The 17,371-nt window shown below is 43.7% G+C and overlaps 1 protein-coding gene across 24 annotated transcripts in view; it reads left to right on the forward strand.

The window, feature by feature from the left end:
* Positions 1 to 101: 101 nt before the first annotated feature.
* Positions 102 to 17,371, forward strand: part of WDR20 (WD repeat domain 20) — an 84,086-nt gene continuing 66,816 nt past the window's right edge. For 5 of the 24 annotated variants that reach the window (XM_037984528.2, XM_073011329.1, XM_037984529.2 and 2 more), the window contains exon 1: positions 111 to 443. In XM_037984528.2, coding sequence (XP_037840456.1) covers positions 159 to 443 — 285 coding nt within the window. In that variant the 5' untranslated portion in view covers positions 111 to 158. Of the gene's footprint in view, positions 448 to 17,371 lie in introns of all 24 variants that reach the window. The other 19 variants (XM_007987889.3, XM_007987891.3, XM_007987888.3 and 16 more) reach the window with 10 other exon arrangements.

Here is a 17,371-nt window from a genome sequence, read left to right on the forward strand (position 1 = left end):
CGCCCCTTCCCTTCGGCCCGCCTTCGCGGGGCTGGCCCGCGGGTGGGAGGGGCGACAAGGAAAAGGCAAGGGGTGGGGGAAGAGGGAGCACCGAGAACAGCGCCTGCGCGGTGGGCGTGATCCGGGCACTTAGGGCAGGATGAACGCTGCTTTCCAAGATGGCGACGGAGGGAGGAGGGAAGGAGATGAACGAGATTAAGACCCAATTCACCACCCGGGAAGGTCTGTACAAGCTGCTGCCACACTCGGAGTACAGCCGGCCCAACCGGGTGCCCTTCAACTCGCAGGGATCCAACCCTGTCCGCGTCTCCTTCGTAAACCTCAACGACCAGTCTGGCAACGGCGACCGCCTCTGCTTCAATGTGGGCCGGGAGCTCTACTTCTATATCTACAAGGGGGTCCGCAAGGTACCGACCCGGGCGTCACCGGGGTCAGCCAGCGGCGTAGGTAGAGGCGGGAGCAGGGCGGTGACAGTGGGGCCAGGGTGACCGAGAGGGGTGGCCGTCGCTCTTACTTTTGAGTGGGCCGGTAACTCCCTCCACTGGGGTACTCCTGAGGAGAGGGGATTCAGGAGTGAGGAGGGTGGTGGCGGTGGCGTTTCGAAGGGGTGGGGGCTGTGGAAAGGGACCGTGGGACGCGGGGTTCTGGCTGGGAGGCTCCCAGGGGAGCCGGCTGCGTCCCCTCCAGCCTGGTCCATCAGGCTCTGACATGGCCAGGGAGCGGGCCTGCGAGTCCCCGGAAGAGGTGGGGTGGCCGTCTTGTCTGCTTCGATTGCCTCGCCTCCCTGGAGGGTTGGAAGTCTCGCCCTGGGTTAGAGAACAGGGGCGCAAGACGGCTTAACAAGATCTCTGTAAGGCGGAACTGGGGCCGGGAAGCGGAGGACTGAGACTAGGTCAGAAAGAACCTGCTCGGCACGCAGGGCTACTCCACCTGCTGCCGCACTGACACTTCCTAGGAGCCTCTCCTGGTGTTAACATTTCTATTTCCAAAAACATCCGCGGGAGGTCGGCTGTCAGTGTCCGCCGAGGGGACGTTCTGAAAGACTGTTAAGGAGAGTCATCTTGTCCCTTGTAGTATGCGAAGGGCTGAGTACTACAGTTGAAATGATGTTTGCAATGAACTAAGCTGGTTCAGAGGGGTTGTGTGTAGAGTGCCCAGATTAGTCTTGTCCAACAAGTCAGACTGTGTCCCAAACAGGGAGGGATGATGCCTTAAAGGCTACTTTAAAGGGACCATCCTTCTTGGCAGGCGAGTTACCAGTAATTCTCTGAAGCATGTAAGCATCCTTTAAAAGTATCTCTTTAAAAGCAGCCATTTATTAGAGCTTTTCTTTCATTGGCTATGTAACTATGTTTTCACTGAGAATTGCTTAGTTTTGAGATTGTAGTCTTTGACTTGATGTTATGGAAGAGTGAGGAAATAAATGCATCCCACAGCACCTCCAAATAGGACAAGGTGATAAAAGATTAATTCGCAAATGCATGTTAGCATGAAAATAAATTGCTCATATTGAAGAGTGAACATTCCCTAGGATTTCATATAGCCAGATCCAGTGCAGGATTTTCGTTTGTTACAAGAGCTAGGGAAATGACAGTGGTATCTAAATGTAGCAAAGTTGTTTCTTTCATTCACGGTGAATCTTTTTTTATTAGTGTTTATGATAATAAGTGTACCACTGTATTTAGAGTATACTATTGGAAGTTATTGAGGGTAAATCGCTTGACCTTTTTTTTTTTTTTTTTTCCTTCCTCTTTTGGAATTGCAAACGCTTGAAGTAGTCTTCAGTCTAGGGGCTGAAGTTTTACTCCTACTCCCAACTTTGTCACTGACTTGTTGGGTGACCTTGGATAAGTTATTTAACTTCTATTTGCACCTCTTTAAAAAGGGAATGTTACAATGCACGTTGTAACTAATAGTATAATAATCGTAATGAATTTTAAGGCTCTGAAACGCTCAGTAGATGTAAAATATAGTTAAAGAAATACTAAGAGTAACTGTCAAATAAGAAGCTGCCATCTTGACGTTGATGTTCAGAGTGAAAGGATTGATTTTGTCTCTGGAAATTAAGTTTAGAATTTTAAGTTTTAAACATTTATATTTATATAAAAATACAATGTGCTTAAAAACTAAATTCACTAACTAGCAATTATTAATGCAGGAATTACTTAAAAATTTTTTTTTCTTTGAAGGTTATTACTTCTGAAGCATCCTAATGGCAAACCTTATCTGGATCTGGTAGCCCTGGTTTACATCATAAAGACAAGTTTCTTGCCTGAAAGTATCGTTACAATAGTGTTCTCTTTTAGTGGGGCGCTATTCCCTGAAGGGTAAAAGGAGGCGAGGCTTTTAAAACTACACCAAAAAATTATTTTAAACAAGATAAATCTGAAATACGTAAATTGCCCTTACCTGCATAATTTGAGTGTTTTAACGTTTTTTTGGGTAAAATTTCATTTTCATGTGGTAGTATCTTATAGATACATTTGCATTATGTTGCAGATGTTTCTGCTCTCTTTTAATTGTAACTTAAAATTTTTTTTTCCATTAATGAGTTTGCATTTATTGTTATTTCTGAGTGTAAGTGATTTTTTGTGGCTATTTTCTGATTTAAAATACAGGAAATAAATTTTCCTTAATTGGAAAACCAAGATTTACTCTTTAGAGTTAGTAGTTATAAACCTATTTTTGACCGATGGCCATTAAACATGTTTTTATTTTTGTTTTTAGAGACAGGATCTCATTCTGTTGCCTAGGCTGGAGTGCGGGCATGCTTATAGTTCACTACAGCCTCAAACTCCTGGGCTCAGATGATCTTCCCACTTCTGCCTTCCTAGTGGCTGGAACTACAGGTGTGCACCACCATGCCTGGCTAATTAAAAACAAAAAAATATTTTTTAGAGATGGAGGTCTTGCCGTGTTGCCCAGGCTGGTCTTGAACTCCTGGCCTCAAGTGATCCTCCCACCTCAGCCTGCTAAAGTGCTGAGGTTATAGATGTGACCCACCACACCCAGAGCATAGTTGGCTGTTTTGACTGTTTTGACTATTTTTTTTTTTTTGTCCTTTGAGGGGTGTAAAATTTTACAATAATAATAATAATAATAATTATTATTATTTTTTGAGACGGAGTCTCGCTATGTCACCCAGGCTGGAGTGCAGTGGCACTCCAGCTCACTGCAAGCTCCGCCTCCCGGGTTTACGCCATTCTCCTGCCTCAGCCTCCCGAGTAGCTGGGACTACAGGCGTCCGCCACCTCGCCCGGCTAGTTTTTTGTATTTTTTTTTTTTTAGTAGAGACGAGGTTTCACCGTGTTAGCCAGGATGGTCTCGATCTCCTGACTTCGTGATCCGCCCGTCTTGGCCTCCCAAAGTGCTGGGATTACAGGCTTGAGCCACCGCGCCCAGCCTACGATAATTATTTGGATTATTCAGAAGATCTAATTTAGATGTATAAATTCAACTTAAGTCTGCGTGTAAAATGAGTAGAAAATAGGTGTTTTAAAGAACTTAAATCATGAATTACGTGCTACCTTTCCTGAGAAAAAACATGGGGTCCTGGGAAAATGGAGTAGGTGAGGAAGTAGTCTAACATTCATGCTAAGGAGTTGCAATCTTGAGCCTTTTAAAAGGTTTACAGGTGTCTGGAGTTAGAAGGAACTTTAGAGTTTGTTATTTCACCCTCGTCAGAGAACCGAGGCCAGAGAGAGGATGCAGACCTGTTAGAATTTTTTCTCATAGTAAGGAAAATGAAGCACAGCTGAGTCTAAACTATCTTAGAAGAGACTGATCCGGCTTTTTGATCTCAGGGATATCATATATTCCGAGAACTTATAGAATCTACCCCAGCATTTTGCCATTTATTATTTTATTAAATTCTTGAGGTAGATTAAAACATCTTTTCACAATTGAGGAAGTTTAAAATGGGGTTTCTTATGTGAGGAGATGTAGTTTGGCAAATTTATTTAACTAAAGACAGTATTAACATTGATTTAATACTGACACTAATCATTTCACCAGATTTGAGTGACTACTGTGATAGTAACAATACTAGGCAAGGTGATGTGAGGTATTCAGAGCTAAATAAGACCCTGTCCCTCTCCCCAAAAGACTTTTAATTACTAGCTTTCAGACATCTTTATTACATACTTTGTTCTTCTTTTTTTAAAAAAGAGGTTGTGGTCTGGTGCAGTGGCTCACGCCTGTAATCCCAGCACTTTGGGAGGCTGAGGTGGGAGGATCGCTTGAGCCCAGAAGTTTGAGACCAGCCTGGATAACATATCAATACCCTGTGTCTACAAAAAAAAAAAAAAAAAAATTAGCTGGGCATGGTGGTATGTGCCTGTAGTCACAGCTACTTGGGAAGCTGAGGAGGGCTCTTGAGCCCAAGAGTTAAGGTTACAGTGAGCTATAATTGTGCCACTGCACCCCAACCTGGGCAACAGAATTGAGACCCTGTTTTTAAAGCAACAAAAAGGGGGAGCGGGGATGCACGCCGTGGCTCACGCCTGTAATCTCAGCACTTTGGGAGGCTGAGGCAGGTAGATCACCTGAGATCAGGAGTTTGAGACCAGCCTGGCCAACATGGTAAAACCCCGTCTCTACTAAAAATACAAAATTAGCTGGGCGTGGTGGTGCTCACCTATAGTCCCAGCTACTCGGGAGGCCAAGGCAGGAAAATCGCTTGAACCTGGGAGGTGGAGGTTGCAGTGAGCCGAGATCATACCACTGTACTCCAGCCTGGGCGACAGAGCTAGACTCTGTCTCAAAAAAAGAAAAAAAAGGTTGTTTTTAGGATATAGGATAAAAGATGCCAAAGGTAAGGTAGCTGGGCTTATTGGACCAATCCTCTCTTCTCATTTTATGGATCTCTGTTTTTACGTAAATACGAATGGCCTCCATTCAGATCTCAGCTTAACCATCACTTCCTCAGGAAATTTTGCTTTGAATCCCCATGGTGTAACAGTTTTCCTCTATTGCATGGTTTTTTGTTTTGTTTTGTTTCTTGAGGCAGAGTCTTGCTCTGTTGCCCAGGCTGGGGGCTCACTGCATCCTCTGCTGCCTGGGCCCAGGTGATTCTTATGCTTCAGCCTCTTGAGTAGCTGGGATTACAGGCATGCGCCACTGTGCCTGGCTCATTTTTGTATTTTAATAGAGACAGGGTTTTGTCATATTGGCCAGGCTGGTCTGGAACTCCTGGCCTCAAGTGATTCACCCGCCTCAGCCTCCCAAGGTGCTGGGATTACAGGCCCTATTATGTGTATGTGTTCTTAGAGCATCCTGTACTTTGCCTTCCTAGCACTTTTCTGAATTTGTAATTCTGTGTGATGATGCAATTGTGCCTTCTGTAAACAAAGCTCCCTTAGAATAGGGACCTTATCTTTCCTTCTCTCCATCTTCTCAATGCCCAGTGCAGTGTCCAGTTTAGAGTTAGGCCCTTACTGTGTATTTGTTGAGTGGATGACTGAGTAAAGCCATGTCTATGCCAAACTTGAAAGAGATCTTTAGAAGCTGAAAAACCTATTCAATTTTGGGCCCGAAAGTAACTTGGGTATTTTTTAATAGCTCATATCTTTTAAAAGACATTTAAAAATATTGCTAGTAAGTAACAAATTTAACCTTCTTAAAATAGGGAAATTGTATAAGAGACAATGAAGTAATAGTAAACAATTGATACAGATTACTTTTGATCTAGTTCTGTCAAACCATGTCACCTACAAGATCCATGTACAACTTTTAAAAACTGTACTCAGGCCAGGAGTGGTGGCTCAAACCTGTAATCCTAACACTTTGGGAGGCTGAGGCGGGAGGATTGCAGGAGTCCAGCCTGGGCAACACAGTGAAACCTCATGTGGGTTTGAGACCAGCCTGGGCAACATAGTGAAACCCTGTCTCTACAAGGGTGGGCGTGGTGTCATGTGCCTCTCGTCCCAGCTACTTGGAAGGCTGAGTTGGGAAGGTCACTTGAACTGGGGAGGTTGAGGCTGCAGTGAGCTGTAATTGTGCCACTGCACTCCAGCCCGGGCAACAGAGTGAGAGCCTGTTTCAAAAAAAACCAAAACAATCAATAATAAACAAAAACTGTACTCAGAATGACTTAACATTCCAGCCAAAGAACCTTCCTACCTCCCCACATCTTAAGATTCCAGGCCACAAATGTACTGCCCAGAGAAGTTACTGAAGTGATAACTACAGGAGGTAGGAAGTAAATTTAGAGGGTTCTAAGGTTTTTCCAACTCTAAAGGTTGTATGATTCTGTGCTCAGGTTTTTTTTTTTTTTTTTTTTTTAGTGAAAATGGATTCATCATTCTATTGGAGAGATGTCTTCATCTCTTTTGATTCATTGCCTACTTGATTTGGAATTGAGAGGGGTGGGGTATTTGGGAAAGCAAGCTGAAAACATTGTGATTTTTAGGTCTTCATGCTAGAAGAGTTTGTTGTTTTTTTTTTTTTTTTTTTTTTGAGACAAAGTCTTGCTCTGTCGCCCAGGCTGGAGTGCAGTGGCTTGATCTTGGCTCATTGCAACCTCTGGCACCCGGGTTTTAAGTGATTCTCCTGTCTCAGCCTCCGAAGTAACTGGGATTATAGGTGCTTGCCACCATGCCCAGCTAATTTTTGTATATTTAGTAGAGATGGGGTTTCAGCATCTTGGCCAGGCTGGTCTTGGACTCCTGACCTTGTGATCCACCCTCCTCAGCCTCCCAAAGTGCTGGGGATTACAGGCATGAGCCACCACGCCCGACTAGAAGAGCTTTATGTTCATGATGCTGAGATGAAGTTGGGGCCAGAAGAAGAGTCAGTTCATAAAAACTGAAGTATTTTTAGATCCTATCTAAAGAAGAAGGTAATGGGTTGACTTGAGAGAGAATGAGCGTTCTGTTATGGGAATGCTCGTACGGGAAATGTTCTGTCTCTTTGTCAAAAACTGCAGGACCACCTGTTGGTGACATTGGAGGAATTCCTGCTTTGCGTGGGAGGGTGAACTAGATGCCTTTAAAAAAATTTTTCCCGGGCCGGGTGCGGTGGCTCAAGCCTGTAATCCCAGCACTTTGGGAGGCCGAGGTGGGCGGATCACGAAGTCAGGAGATCGAGACCATCCTGGCTAACATGGTGAAACCCCGTCTCCACTAAAAAATACAAAAAACCAGCCGTGGCGACAGAGCAAGACTCCGTCTATTAAAAAAAAAAAAAAAAAAAAAAAAAAAAAAATTTCCCCCTAACAGACTGGTTTTAGATACTTCACTGCTTCAGAGAGGTTCGTGTTCACATCCTTCTCCCCTTTTGTACTTTTTCACACCTCCCTGGCTCCCCTTTTGTAATTTAGAAAGAGGTTCTGAAGTCTAGAACTTTTTGTATTAGATATACTTTGAGCAATCTTGTACTTAATTTAGTAGGTCACACAGGGTTGCTGAATGACTGGAAACTTGTGTTTCTTTTCCATTAAAGGCTATTTACTGACTTCTGAAATATTGATGATTTATTTGACTTTAGAATGTTGCATACTGAGGGGAAAGCATCTTAATACATCATTTAAAGCGGATATACTTTCATACTATACCTGGGTTCTCTTGGCTTTGAAGAGGAGGCTGGTGATGAGATTTTGAAAGACTCCATTGGGTAACCTGTAATCCCAGCACTTTGAGAGGCCGAGGCGGGTGGATCATCTGGGATTAGGAGTTCAAGACCAGCCTGGTCAACACGGTGGAACCCCATCTCTACAAAAAATACAAAAATTAGCCAAGCATGGTGGTGCATGCCTGTAATCCCAGCTACTCAGGAGGCAGGAGAATTGCTTGAACCCAGGAGGTGGAGGTTGCAGTGAGCCAAGATCATGCCAGTGCACTCCAGCCTGGGCAACAAAGTGAGACCTCCCCAAAAAAGGAGGACTTCATGGGTGGATATGAGCAATGGTGAGAAGCACCTGGAATATGTCATTGAAGTCCATGAGATAGTCATGAATGCCATTCTTTCAGCAAATATTCATGGAGTATGCTTACCAGATACAAGGTACTGTTTTAGATGCTGGGTGTAGTCAAAGTCTTTGCCCTCAAAAAACGTGTCACTTACATGATATTTATTATCATTGACTTAATATAGTGACTTAAGGGTAATGTGCTTTGATAGAAAACTTGAGCGTGAGCAAGCATCAAAACATGGTGGATTTTGTCACTGAGTGGTTTGGCTGTGTGGCTAAAGAACCTTATTTTATTTTATTTTTTATTTTTATTTTTGGAGAAAGAGTCTCACTCTGTTCCCCAGACTGGAGTGCAATGGCATGATCTTGGTTCACTGCAAACTCCACCTCCTGGGTTCAAGCCATTCTCAGGCCTCAGCCTCCTGAGTAACTAGGATTACAGGCACCTGCCACCACGCCCGGCTAATTTTTGTATTTTTAGTAGAGATGGGGTTTCCCTATGTTGGCCAGGCTGGTCTTGAACTCCTGACTTCAGGTGATCCTCCTGCCTGGGCCTCCCAAAGTGCTGGGATTACAGGCATGGGCTGCTGCACTTGGCCAAGAACCTTGTTTTAAAAATAGGAAGATTTTTGTCATCTGGAATTTAGTATCTTAGAGAATAATTCTGTTTCTTTCTCAGTGAGGTTAGTTTGTGCAGTAATATGAAATGTGATCTTATTTGGTTATTCAGGAGACCTTAAAAATAGAAGTAACCTTAATTGGTATACATTTCTAATTGGTAGAATTCAGTTTTAATTTTCAGGACACTTGAAATTGACAGTGTCAGTGACAAGTTACCTTGGCTCATGCCTATAATCCCAGTATTTTAGGAGGCCGAGGCAGGAGGATTGCTTGAACCCCAGGAGTTTTAGACCAGCCAGGGCAACATAGTGAGATACCATCTCTACAAGAAAAAATTAGTCCGGTGTGGTGGTGCATGCCTGTGGCTCCAGCTATTCACGTGGCTTAGGTGGGAGAATTGCTCGAGCCTGGGAGGTTGAGGCTGCAGTGAGCTGAGATTGTGCCACTGGACTCCAGCCTGGGTGACAGAGCTGAGACTCTGTCTCAAAAAACAAAACAAAACATAATCCTCATTCATCAAGCATTTATTGATGACTGGTATATATGAGGCACTGCTGTCTATTGTGGCCAATGTGAAGTGTATTTAACACTCCTGTTTTTAAAGAGTTTGGCTGTGTGTGTGTGTGTGTGTGTGTGTGTGTGTGTGTGTTTGGAATAGGGTCTCACTGTGTCACCTAGGCTAGAGGGCAGTGGCATGATCATAGCTCACTGCAGCTTCAACCTCCTAGGGTCAAGTGATCCTCCTACCTCAGCCTCCTGAATAGTTGGGACTACAGACATATGCCACTGCACCTGGATAATTTAAAAAAATTTTTTGTAGGCCGGGTGCAGTGGCTCACGCCTGTAATCCTAGCACTTTGGGAGGCCGAGGCGGGCGGATCACGAGGTCAGGAAATTGAAACCATCCTGGCTAACATGGTGAAACCCCATCTCTACTAAAAACACACAAAAAATTAGCCTGGTGTGGTGGTGGGCGCCTGTAGTCCCAGCTACTCAGGAGGCTGAGGCAGGAGAATCGCTTGAACCTGGGAGGTGGAGCTTGCAGTGAGCCAAGATCGCGCCACTGCACTCCAGCCTGGGCGACAGAGCGAGACTCCATCTCAAAAAAAAAAAAATTAAATAAATAAAAATAAATAATTTTTTTTTTTTTTTTTTTTTTTTTTTTTGTAGAGACTGGGTCTTGCTGTGTTGCCTAGGCTGGCCTTGAACTCCTGGGCTCAAGTGACCCTTTTTGCCTTGTGCTCCCAAAGTGCTGGGATTACAGGTGTGAGCCACTGTACCCGGCTGATTTTGTATTTAGCATTACAATATAAAGTAGAGAGTATGTGCTCTGCATGTGGCATAGCAATATAAGTATCAAGTGGAATTAAGGAGTAAAGGTGAAGTGGAAAAGTATTTCTCTGCCTAGTAGAAGAATATTGCATTGGATTTTAAATAGATGATTTGCCCCAAAATGTGTGCAGATCATATTTTTAATAAATTTTTATATTTGTTGCCTTGTATTTCTAGTTTCAGAAATGCTTTATTTTTACTTCTGATTGAGCTTTAGATGTCAACTGCTCTTTTAGCATTTTTCTCAACTTTTCAGCTTCTCTGCCAGTTGGTAATTTGTAAGTTGAGAAATATTTTCTGTTGTCAATTCTATTTTATTTATTTATTTATTTTGAGATAGAGGCTCACTCTGTCGCCTGGGCTGGAGTGCAGTGGCTCGATCTCGGCTCACTGCACCCTCTGCCTCAGACTCTGCCTCAGACTCCAGAGTAGCTGGGACTACAGGCACACACCACCATGCTGGGCTAATTTTTGTATTTTTTTTAGTAGAGCTGGGGTTTCATTGTATTGGCCAGGCTGGTCTCTTAATTCCTCACCTCGTGATCCACCCGCCTTGGCCTCCCAAAGTGCTGGGATTACAGGTGTGAGCCACCGCACCTGGACGTCAATTCTATTTTGTAGTAGATTTTTAAAAAGTAGATATATTATTCTAAAACATGCCAAATCAGTCTGTGTTACACCTTATCTTGCTTTGTATCAATAGGGAAATAGCTTAAATATATAGGTTTTATAAGAAAGAAGCAAGAATCATTCATGAGGAAGGAATTTATAAGGATTTTATATTTACAAAGTAAGAATCAGGCCTGGCATAGGATTACATCACGCCTGTAATCCTAGCACGTTGGGAGGCCGAGGTGGGAGGATTTCTTGAGGCTAGGAGTTGGAAACCAGCCTGGACAACATAGTGAGACCCTGTCTCTACAAAAAATTAAAAATTAGCCGAGTGTGGTGATGTGTACCTGTAGTCCCAGCTACTCAGGAGGCCGAGGTAAGAGGATTGCTTGAACCCAGGGTGGGGAGGTCGAGGCTGCAGTGTGATTGAGCCACTGCATTCTAGCCTCAGCGACAGAATGAGACCATCTCAAAAAAAGGTAAGAATAATTTAGTAAGAGGGACTACGTTAACATTCTTAGTTACCACACTGTAGATTATTGCTCTGCCATGAAGCTGTTTTTTTCTTTAGTTGACTCACAACCAGCTTACCCTTTTACTGCGCTTTTTTGTTCTGCTACAGTAAAACTTGTACAGATTCTCATTCTCTTTACTTACTGGGATCTCTGCTTTAGAGGCTCTATCTTGCCTTAATATTTCATTTAATAAATATCTGAGTAGTTTTTATGTGAAAAGCAGTATGCCAGACTATGGGAAATCAAACAAGTATGAGGTATGGGCCCTGACCTTAAGAGGAGTATCATCTAACCAAAGAGGGACATGATATTCACACACTCATTCTAAAAGGACTTACTGAGTGCCCGCTCTATATTGTTAAGAATCTCTGCTATCAAAGAGTTCACAGTCCAGTGGAATAATCAAGGGCTTATTCAATTCAACTAACATTTATTGGACCTGTGGATCCAAAGATAGATAAGACACAGTCCTTGGCCCAAAGTGCCTACAGTCTAGTGGTGAGATGGACAAGTAAACCAGCAGTGATAAGGCAGCTGCTAGAAAAGCAGTCAGAACTGAACATGGCCTATTCATAGGTGCTGTGTACAGCTGGTGAGAGGATAAATGCATAACTCTTTAAAGTTTACAGCCTTTTTATTTTCTCTTCAAAACCATCCTTTGGGGATTTTTTTTTTTTTTTTGTCATTGGAGAGATTGTGATGTGTCCACCAATACTGAAGGGCTACGGTAGAGCCTGATGTTAAACCTAAGGCCTGTGCCTAGGCCTCTTACACAAGCTTTTCTGTCAAAAAATGAACTATGGCTGATACTGATGTCATTCCTGAGAGTGGGAGATAGTAGGTTAAAAAGTAATTAGGAGGGTTTTTTTGTTTTTTTTTTTTTTGAGACCGGGTCTCACTTTGTAGCCCAGGCTGGAGTGTAGTGGCTCACTCATATCTCACTGCAGCCTTGAACTCCTGGACTGAAGCCATCCTTCCACCTTAGCCTCCCATGTAGCTGGGACTACAGGTGTGCACCACCATGCCTGGCTAATTTTTTTTTTTTTTGGTAGAGACGAGGTCTTGTTACGTTGTCTGGTTTGGTCTTGCCTAGGTTCAAATGATCTTCCCTGCTTGGCCTCCCAAAGTGTTGGGATTATAGGCATGAACCACCATGCTGGGCCAGGAAATATTTTATAGAAGAGATGTGATGTGGGTACTCTTTTCTTTTCCTTTTTCTTTTTTTTTTTTTAAATGAAACAAGATTTCACTTTGTCACCCAGGCTGGAGTGCAGTGACACAATCATGGCTCACTGCAGCCTCAACCTCCTGGGCCCAAATAATCCTCCTGCCTCAGCCTTCCGAGTAGCTGAGTCTATAGGAGCATGCCACCACCCACATACCTGGCTAATTTTTACTTTTTTGTTTTTGGACACAGAGTCTCACTCTGTTGCCCAGGCTGGAGTGCACTGGCATGATCTCAACTCACTGCAGCCTCTGCCTCCTGGGATCAAGTGATCTTCCCACGTCACCCTCCTGAGTATCTAGGACTATAGGCACGTGCCACTATGCCCGGCTAATTTCTGTATTTTTTATAGAGACAGGGTTTCACCATGTTGCTGAGGCTGGTCTTGAACTCCTGACCTGATCCTCCCACCACAGCCTCCCAAAGTGGTAGGATTATAGGTGTGAGTCACTGCGCCCTGGCCCATGAGTACTCTTTCTTCCTCTCGGTTATAAAGAAATAAGCTGAACATCCCTGGAAGTATTGAAAAGGAAGACAGCAAGGTTTAAGAGATCATGTAATAATAGTAATAGCTAACATTATTAATAACATATTAATCATCTTGATAACATGGATTATGGATAATTATGGATATTGTGCTAACAGATTATGCATGACCTCTCCTTTTTTTTTTTTTGAGACGGAGTCTTGCTCTTTTGCCAGGCTGGAGTACAGTGGCGGGATCTTGGCTCACTGCAACCTCCTCCTCCCAGGTTCAAGCGATTCTCCTGCTTCAGACTCCCGAGTAGCTGGGACTACAGGCACGCGCCACCACCCCTGGCCAGTTTTTGTATTTTAACTACAGATGGGGTTTCACCATGTTGGCCAGGATGGTCTGGATCTCTTGACCTCATGATCTGCCCACCTCAGCCTCCCGAAGTGCTGAGATTACAGGCATGAGCCACTGCACCCGGCCGCGTGATCTCATTAAATCTTTGCAAATCATCTTGTAAAATAGATACTGTTAGTATCCTTATTTTGCAGGTGAGAAAACTGAGGTTTGTAGCAGTTGGATACTTTGCATAGGTTATAAAACTAATAAGCCATTGTCCTGGAGTTTGAATCCAGTTATGTTCAACCCTAGAACCAGAGTGCTTAACAATAAGCTAGGGACTTATATTGTCAGTAAGCACAGGACTAGGAGTCTCAGTGGGAGCTCTGGTCCCTGCCCAAATCTCATGTTGAATAGTAATCCCTAGTATTGGAGGTGGGGCCTGATGGGAGGTGATTAGATCAAGGGTTGGATTTCTCAGGAATGGTTTAGCACCATCTACTTGGTGCTGTCCTCATGCTAGTGAGTACGAGTTCTCTCCAGAACTGGCTGTTTAAAAGTGTGTGTGGCACTTCCTTGTCTCCCTCTTGCACCTTCTTTCTCCATGTGAAGTGCCTGCTCCCCCTTCACCTTCTGCCATGATTGAAAGCTTCCTGAGGTCTCCCTAGAAGCCGAGTAGGTGGCAGCACTATGCTTCCTGTAAAGGTTGCAGAACGATGAGCCAGTGAAACCTCTTTCTTTTTTTTTTTTTTGAGATGGAGTCTCGCTCTGTCGCCCAGGCTGGGGTGCAGTGGCGTGATCTCGGCTCACTGCAAGCTCTGCTTCCCGGGTTCACACCATTCTCCTGCCTCAGCCTCCTGAGTAGCTGGGATTACAGGCACCTGCCACCATGCCCGGCTGTTTTTTTGTATTTTTAGTGGAGACAGGGTTTCACCATGTTAGCCAGGATGGTCTCGATCTCCTAACTGCCTGCTTCGTCCTCCCAAAGTGCTGTGACTACAGTCATGAGCCATCGCACCCAGCCGCCTTCTTCTTTATAAATTACCCAGTCTCAGCTATTTCCTTGTAGCAATGGAAGAACAGCCTAATACATTGCTAGATGACACTTTGCTAGTCCAACCTGTGCTCTCCCTGGAACCTCTTTATATTAACTGCTTCCTCTACTAAAAATGTTCACCTCCCTTATTTTATGCGTTGCTGTCTCCTTCTTGCTGGTTAGATCACAGCTGAAATGTCACCATCCATCAGAGAACCTCCTCTTGACCATAAATTTGTGGTACTATCGGTCACCTTCAGTAACATCACTCTTTTAAAAATCCTTTGTCTGGGTACAGTGGCTCATGCCTATAATCCTAGCACTTTGGGAGGCTGAAGCAGGAGGATTGCTTGGGGCCCGGAGTTCTAGACTTTGTCTCACTATGTTAAAAAAATTTTTAAATGAGCTGGATTTGGTGGCACGCAACTGTAGTTCCAGGGGAGACTGAGGTGGGAGGATCTCTTGAGCATAGGAGTTTGAGGTTGCAGTGAGCTGTGATCATGCTACTGCATTCCAGCCTGTGTTATAGAGCAAGATCCTGTCTCAAAAAAAGAAAAAAATGTTTCATATACTACTTACTACTGGTTGTCTTAGTCTGTCAGACTGCTGTAACAAAATACCATAGACTAGGTAGCCTGTAAAGAACAGAAATTTATTTCTCACAGTTCTGGAGTCTGGAAAGTCAAGATGAGGGTATTTGGCAGATTCATTGTCTGGTGAGGGCTCTCTTTCTGGTTTATTGTCTACTCACTGTGTCCTCATGTGGTGGAAGGGGAAGGCAGCGCCCTGGGACCTCTTTTATAAGTGCGCCAGTCCCGTCCGTGGGAACCACACCATCATGATCTGATCACCCAGAAGCCCCCACCTCTTGATATTATCACATTGGTAATGAGGTTTCAACAAATGAATTTTGGGTGGGACACAAACATTCAGACCATAGCACTGATATCGTCATGCTTACTTATGTATGCATTTGTCAGTCTCTCTCACCTTCCTTACTGAACATCAACTTCCTGAGAGCATGAATAAGCCTTTCTGTCTTATTCATCATTGTATCCCCTGTTCGGTACCTAGAACAGTGCTTGGCATGTTGCAGGCACTGAAATATTTATCCAATGAATGAATGAATGAATGAATGAATGAATGAATGAATGAATGCTTTGTTGCCTTTTTGTTTTTATGCTGTCCTTTATTATTGGTGAGAATGATAACTTCACAGTCTATAAAGCATTTACATAGAGCACCTTAGATGAGCTTTATGGGAGGTAAGGTCAGGCAGTCATTTATTATTATTGTTCCTACTTTATGGAAGAAGAAATAGATTCAAGGACATGGATAATAATTGATAGAATTATTAATAATTGATAGGACGAAGACTTGTGACTTTGTCCAGCTTTTACTCTCTACATTAACCTGAAGCTGCCATCCCAGCAGTTCTGAGTTTAAAATAGACCAACTCATGTTTGGAGCCGTTTTAGAGGTTGAGATTGCTCCAACAGTGCATATTTTGCCTTTTGTATGATGATCTGTGTGACTTTGAGCAGGTTGCTTAACCTCTCAGAGCCTCAGGTTTCATTTTTTGTAAATAGAGATGAGAATATCTGTCCTGCCTACTTCACAGTTTTTTTAAGGATTAGTGAGATAATTATATAAATACTCTTTCAGAAATGGTAGGGTACTGTCAAATGTAAGATGTTTCTTTTAGTTATACAAGGATATACCAAAGAGCTGGAACTGACTCATTCTACTGTCTCCCACATGTGATTTGCTAACTGACTGCTGGTTTCTTTCATATGGAGCCCTGCAAGGAGAGGGGGAAACTGGGTAAGAATGAGGAGAGCAGCCTTAGAGACCGGAGAGAGATTACTGGGAGAGCAGTGTGGGGATTTTCAAAGGTTGAAGAGACTCTGGGGAGAAGGGAAAGCAGATACAGGAGCTCAGCCTTTTCCATCCCTTTGTAGATGTGCAGACTATGTCAGCTCTATTAGACAGCATTCGCTCATTAGGGCTCCTTAACCTTACTAGAATTTAGAGGGTAGCCTGAATGGGAAAAACATTTCACTTTTAAAAATTTATTTATTTATTTTACTAACTTTTGACATTTAACATGTTCCTCAGTTATGAATATAGACGACATCAGAATAATAATGGAACCTGTGGCAATTATCAGTGAAAATCACATTTTCTTTTTCTTTTTTTTTTTGGGAGAGTCTCCCTGTCACCCAGACTGGAGTGCAGTGGTGTGACGTGGGCTCACTGCAACCTCCATCCCCGGGCTCAAATGATCTTCCCACCTGACTTTCTCAGGTAGATGGGTCTACATGAAGCTTGGCTAATTTTAAATTTGTGTGTGTGTGTGTATGGAGACAGTCTCACTATATTATACCCTAGGCTGGTGTTGAACTCCTGGGCTCATGTGAGCCTCCCACCTTGGCCTCCCAAAGTGTTGGGATTAGAGGCATGAGGCAGCACTCCTGGCCCACAGATGTTTTCATATCACATTGTGGTGGTTGCACATGTGTCAAATATCATTGACACTCATCACTACTTTGAAATTACCATTAGATTTTGTGTGTGTGTGTGTGTGTGACAGAGTCCCACTGTGTCCCCCAGGCTAGAGTGCAGTGGCGCGATCTTGGCTCACTGCAAGCTCCACCTCCTGGGTTCACGCCATTCTCCTGCCTTAGGCTCCTGAGTAGCTGAGACTACAGGCGCCCGCCACCACGCCTGGCTAATTTTTTTTGTATTTTTAGCAGAGACGGGGTTTCACCATGTTAGCCAGGATGGTCTCGATATCCTGACCTCATGATTCACACGCCTTGGCCTTCCAAAGGGCTGGGATTACAGGCGTGAGCCACTCCGCCTGGCCCCATTAGATCTTGTTATTTGACATGTAATTAAGCAATTTTTGAAAATTTATAGTTACTTAGTATAATACAACTGTATTTTAATGTAGATTTTTTTTTTTTTGAAACAGAGTCTCACTTCAGCTTTGATTTACTGGGCTCAAGTGATCCTTCTGCTCTGGCCTCCGAAAGTACTGGGATTATATGTCTTAGCCACCATGCCTGGCCATAGATTTCTTTTATAAATTTGTGTATTTAAAAACTATTGGGGTCAGGTGCGGTGGCTCATGCCGGTAATCCTACCACTTTGGAAGGCTGAGGTGGGCGGATCATCTGAGGCAGGAATTCGAGACCAGCCTGACCAACATGGTGAAACCCCTTCTTAAAATACAAAAACTAGCTGGGCGTGGTGGCAGGCACCTGTAATCCCAGATACTTGGGAAGCTGAGGCAGGAGAATCGCTT

Source organism: Chlorocebus sabaeus, chromosome 24, assembly GCF_047675955.1.
Source record: "Chlorocebus sabaeus isolate Y175 chromosome 24, mChlSab1.0.hap1, whole genome shotgun sequence".
In the NCBI taxonomy this organism is placed as follows: Eukaryota; Metazoa; Chordata; class Mammalia; order Primates; family Cercopithecidae; genus Chlorocebus; species Chlorocebus sabaeus.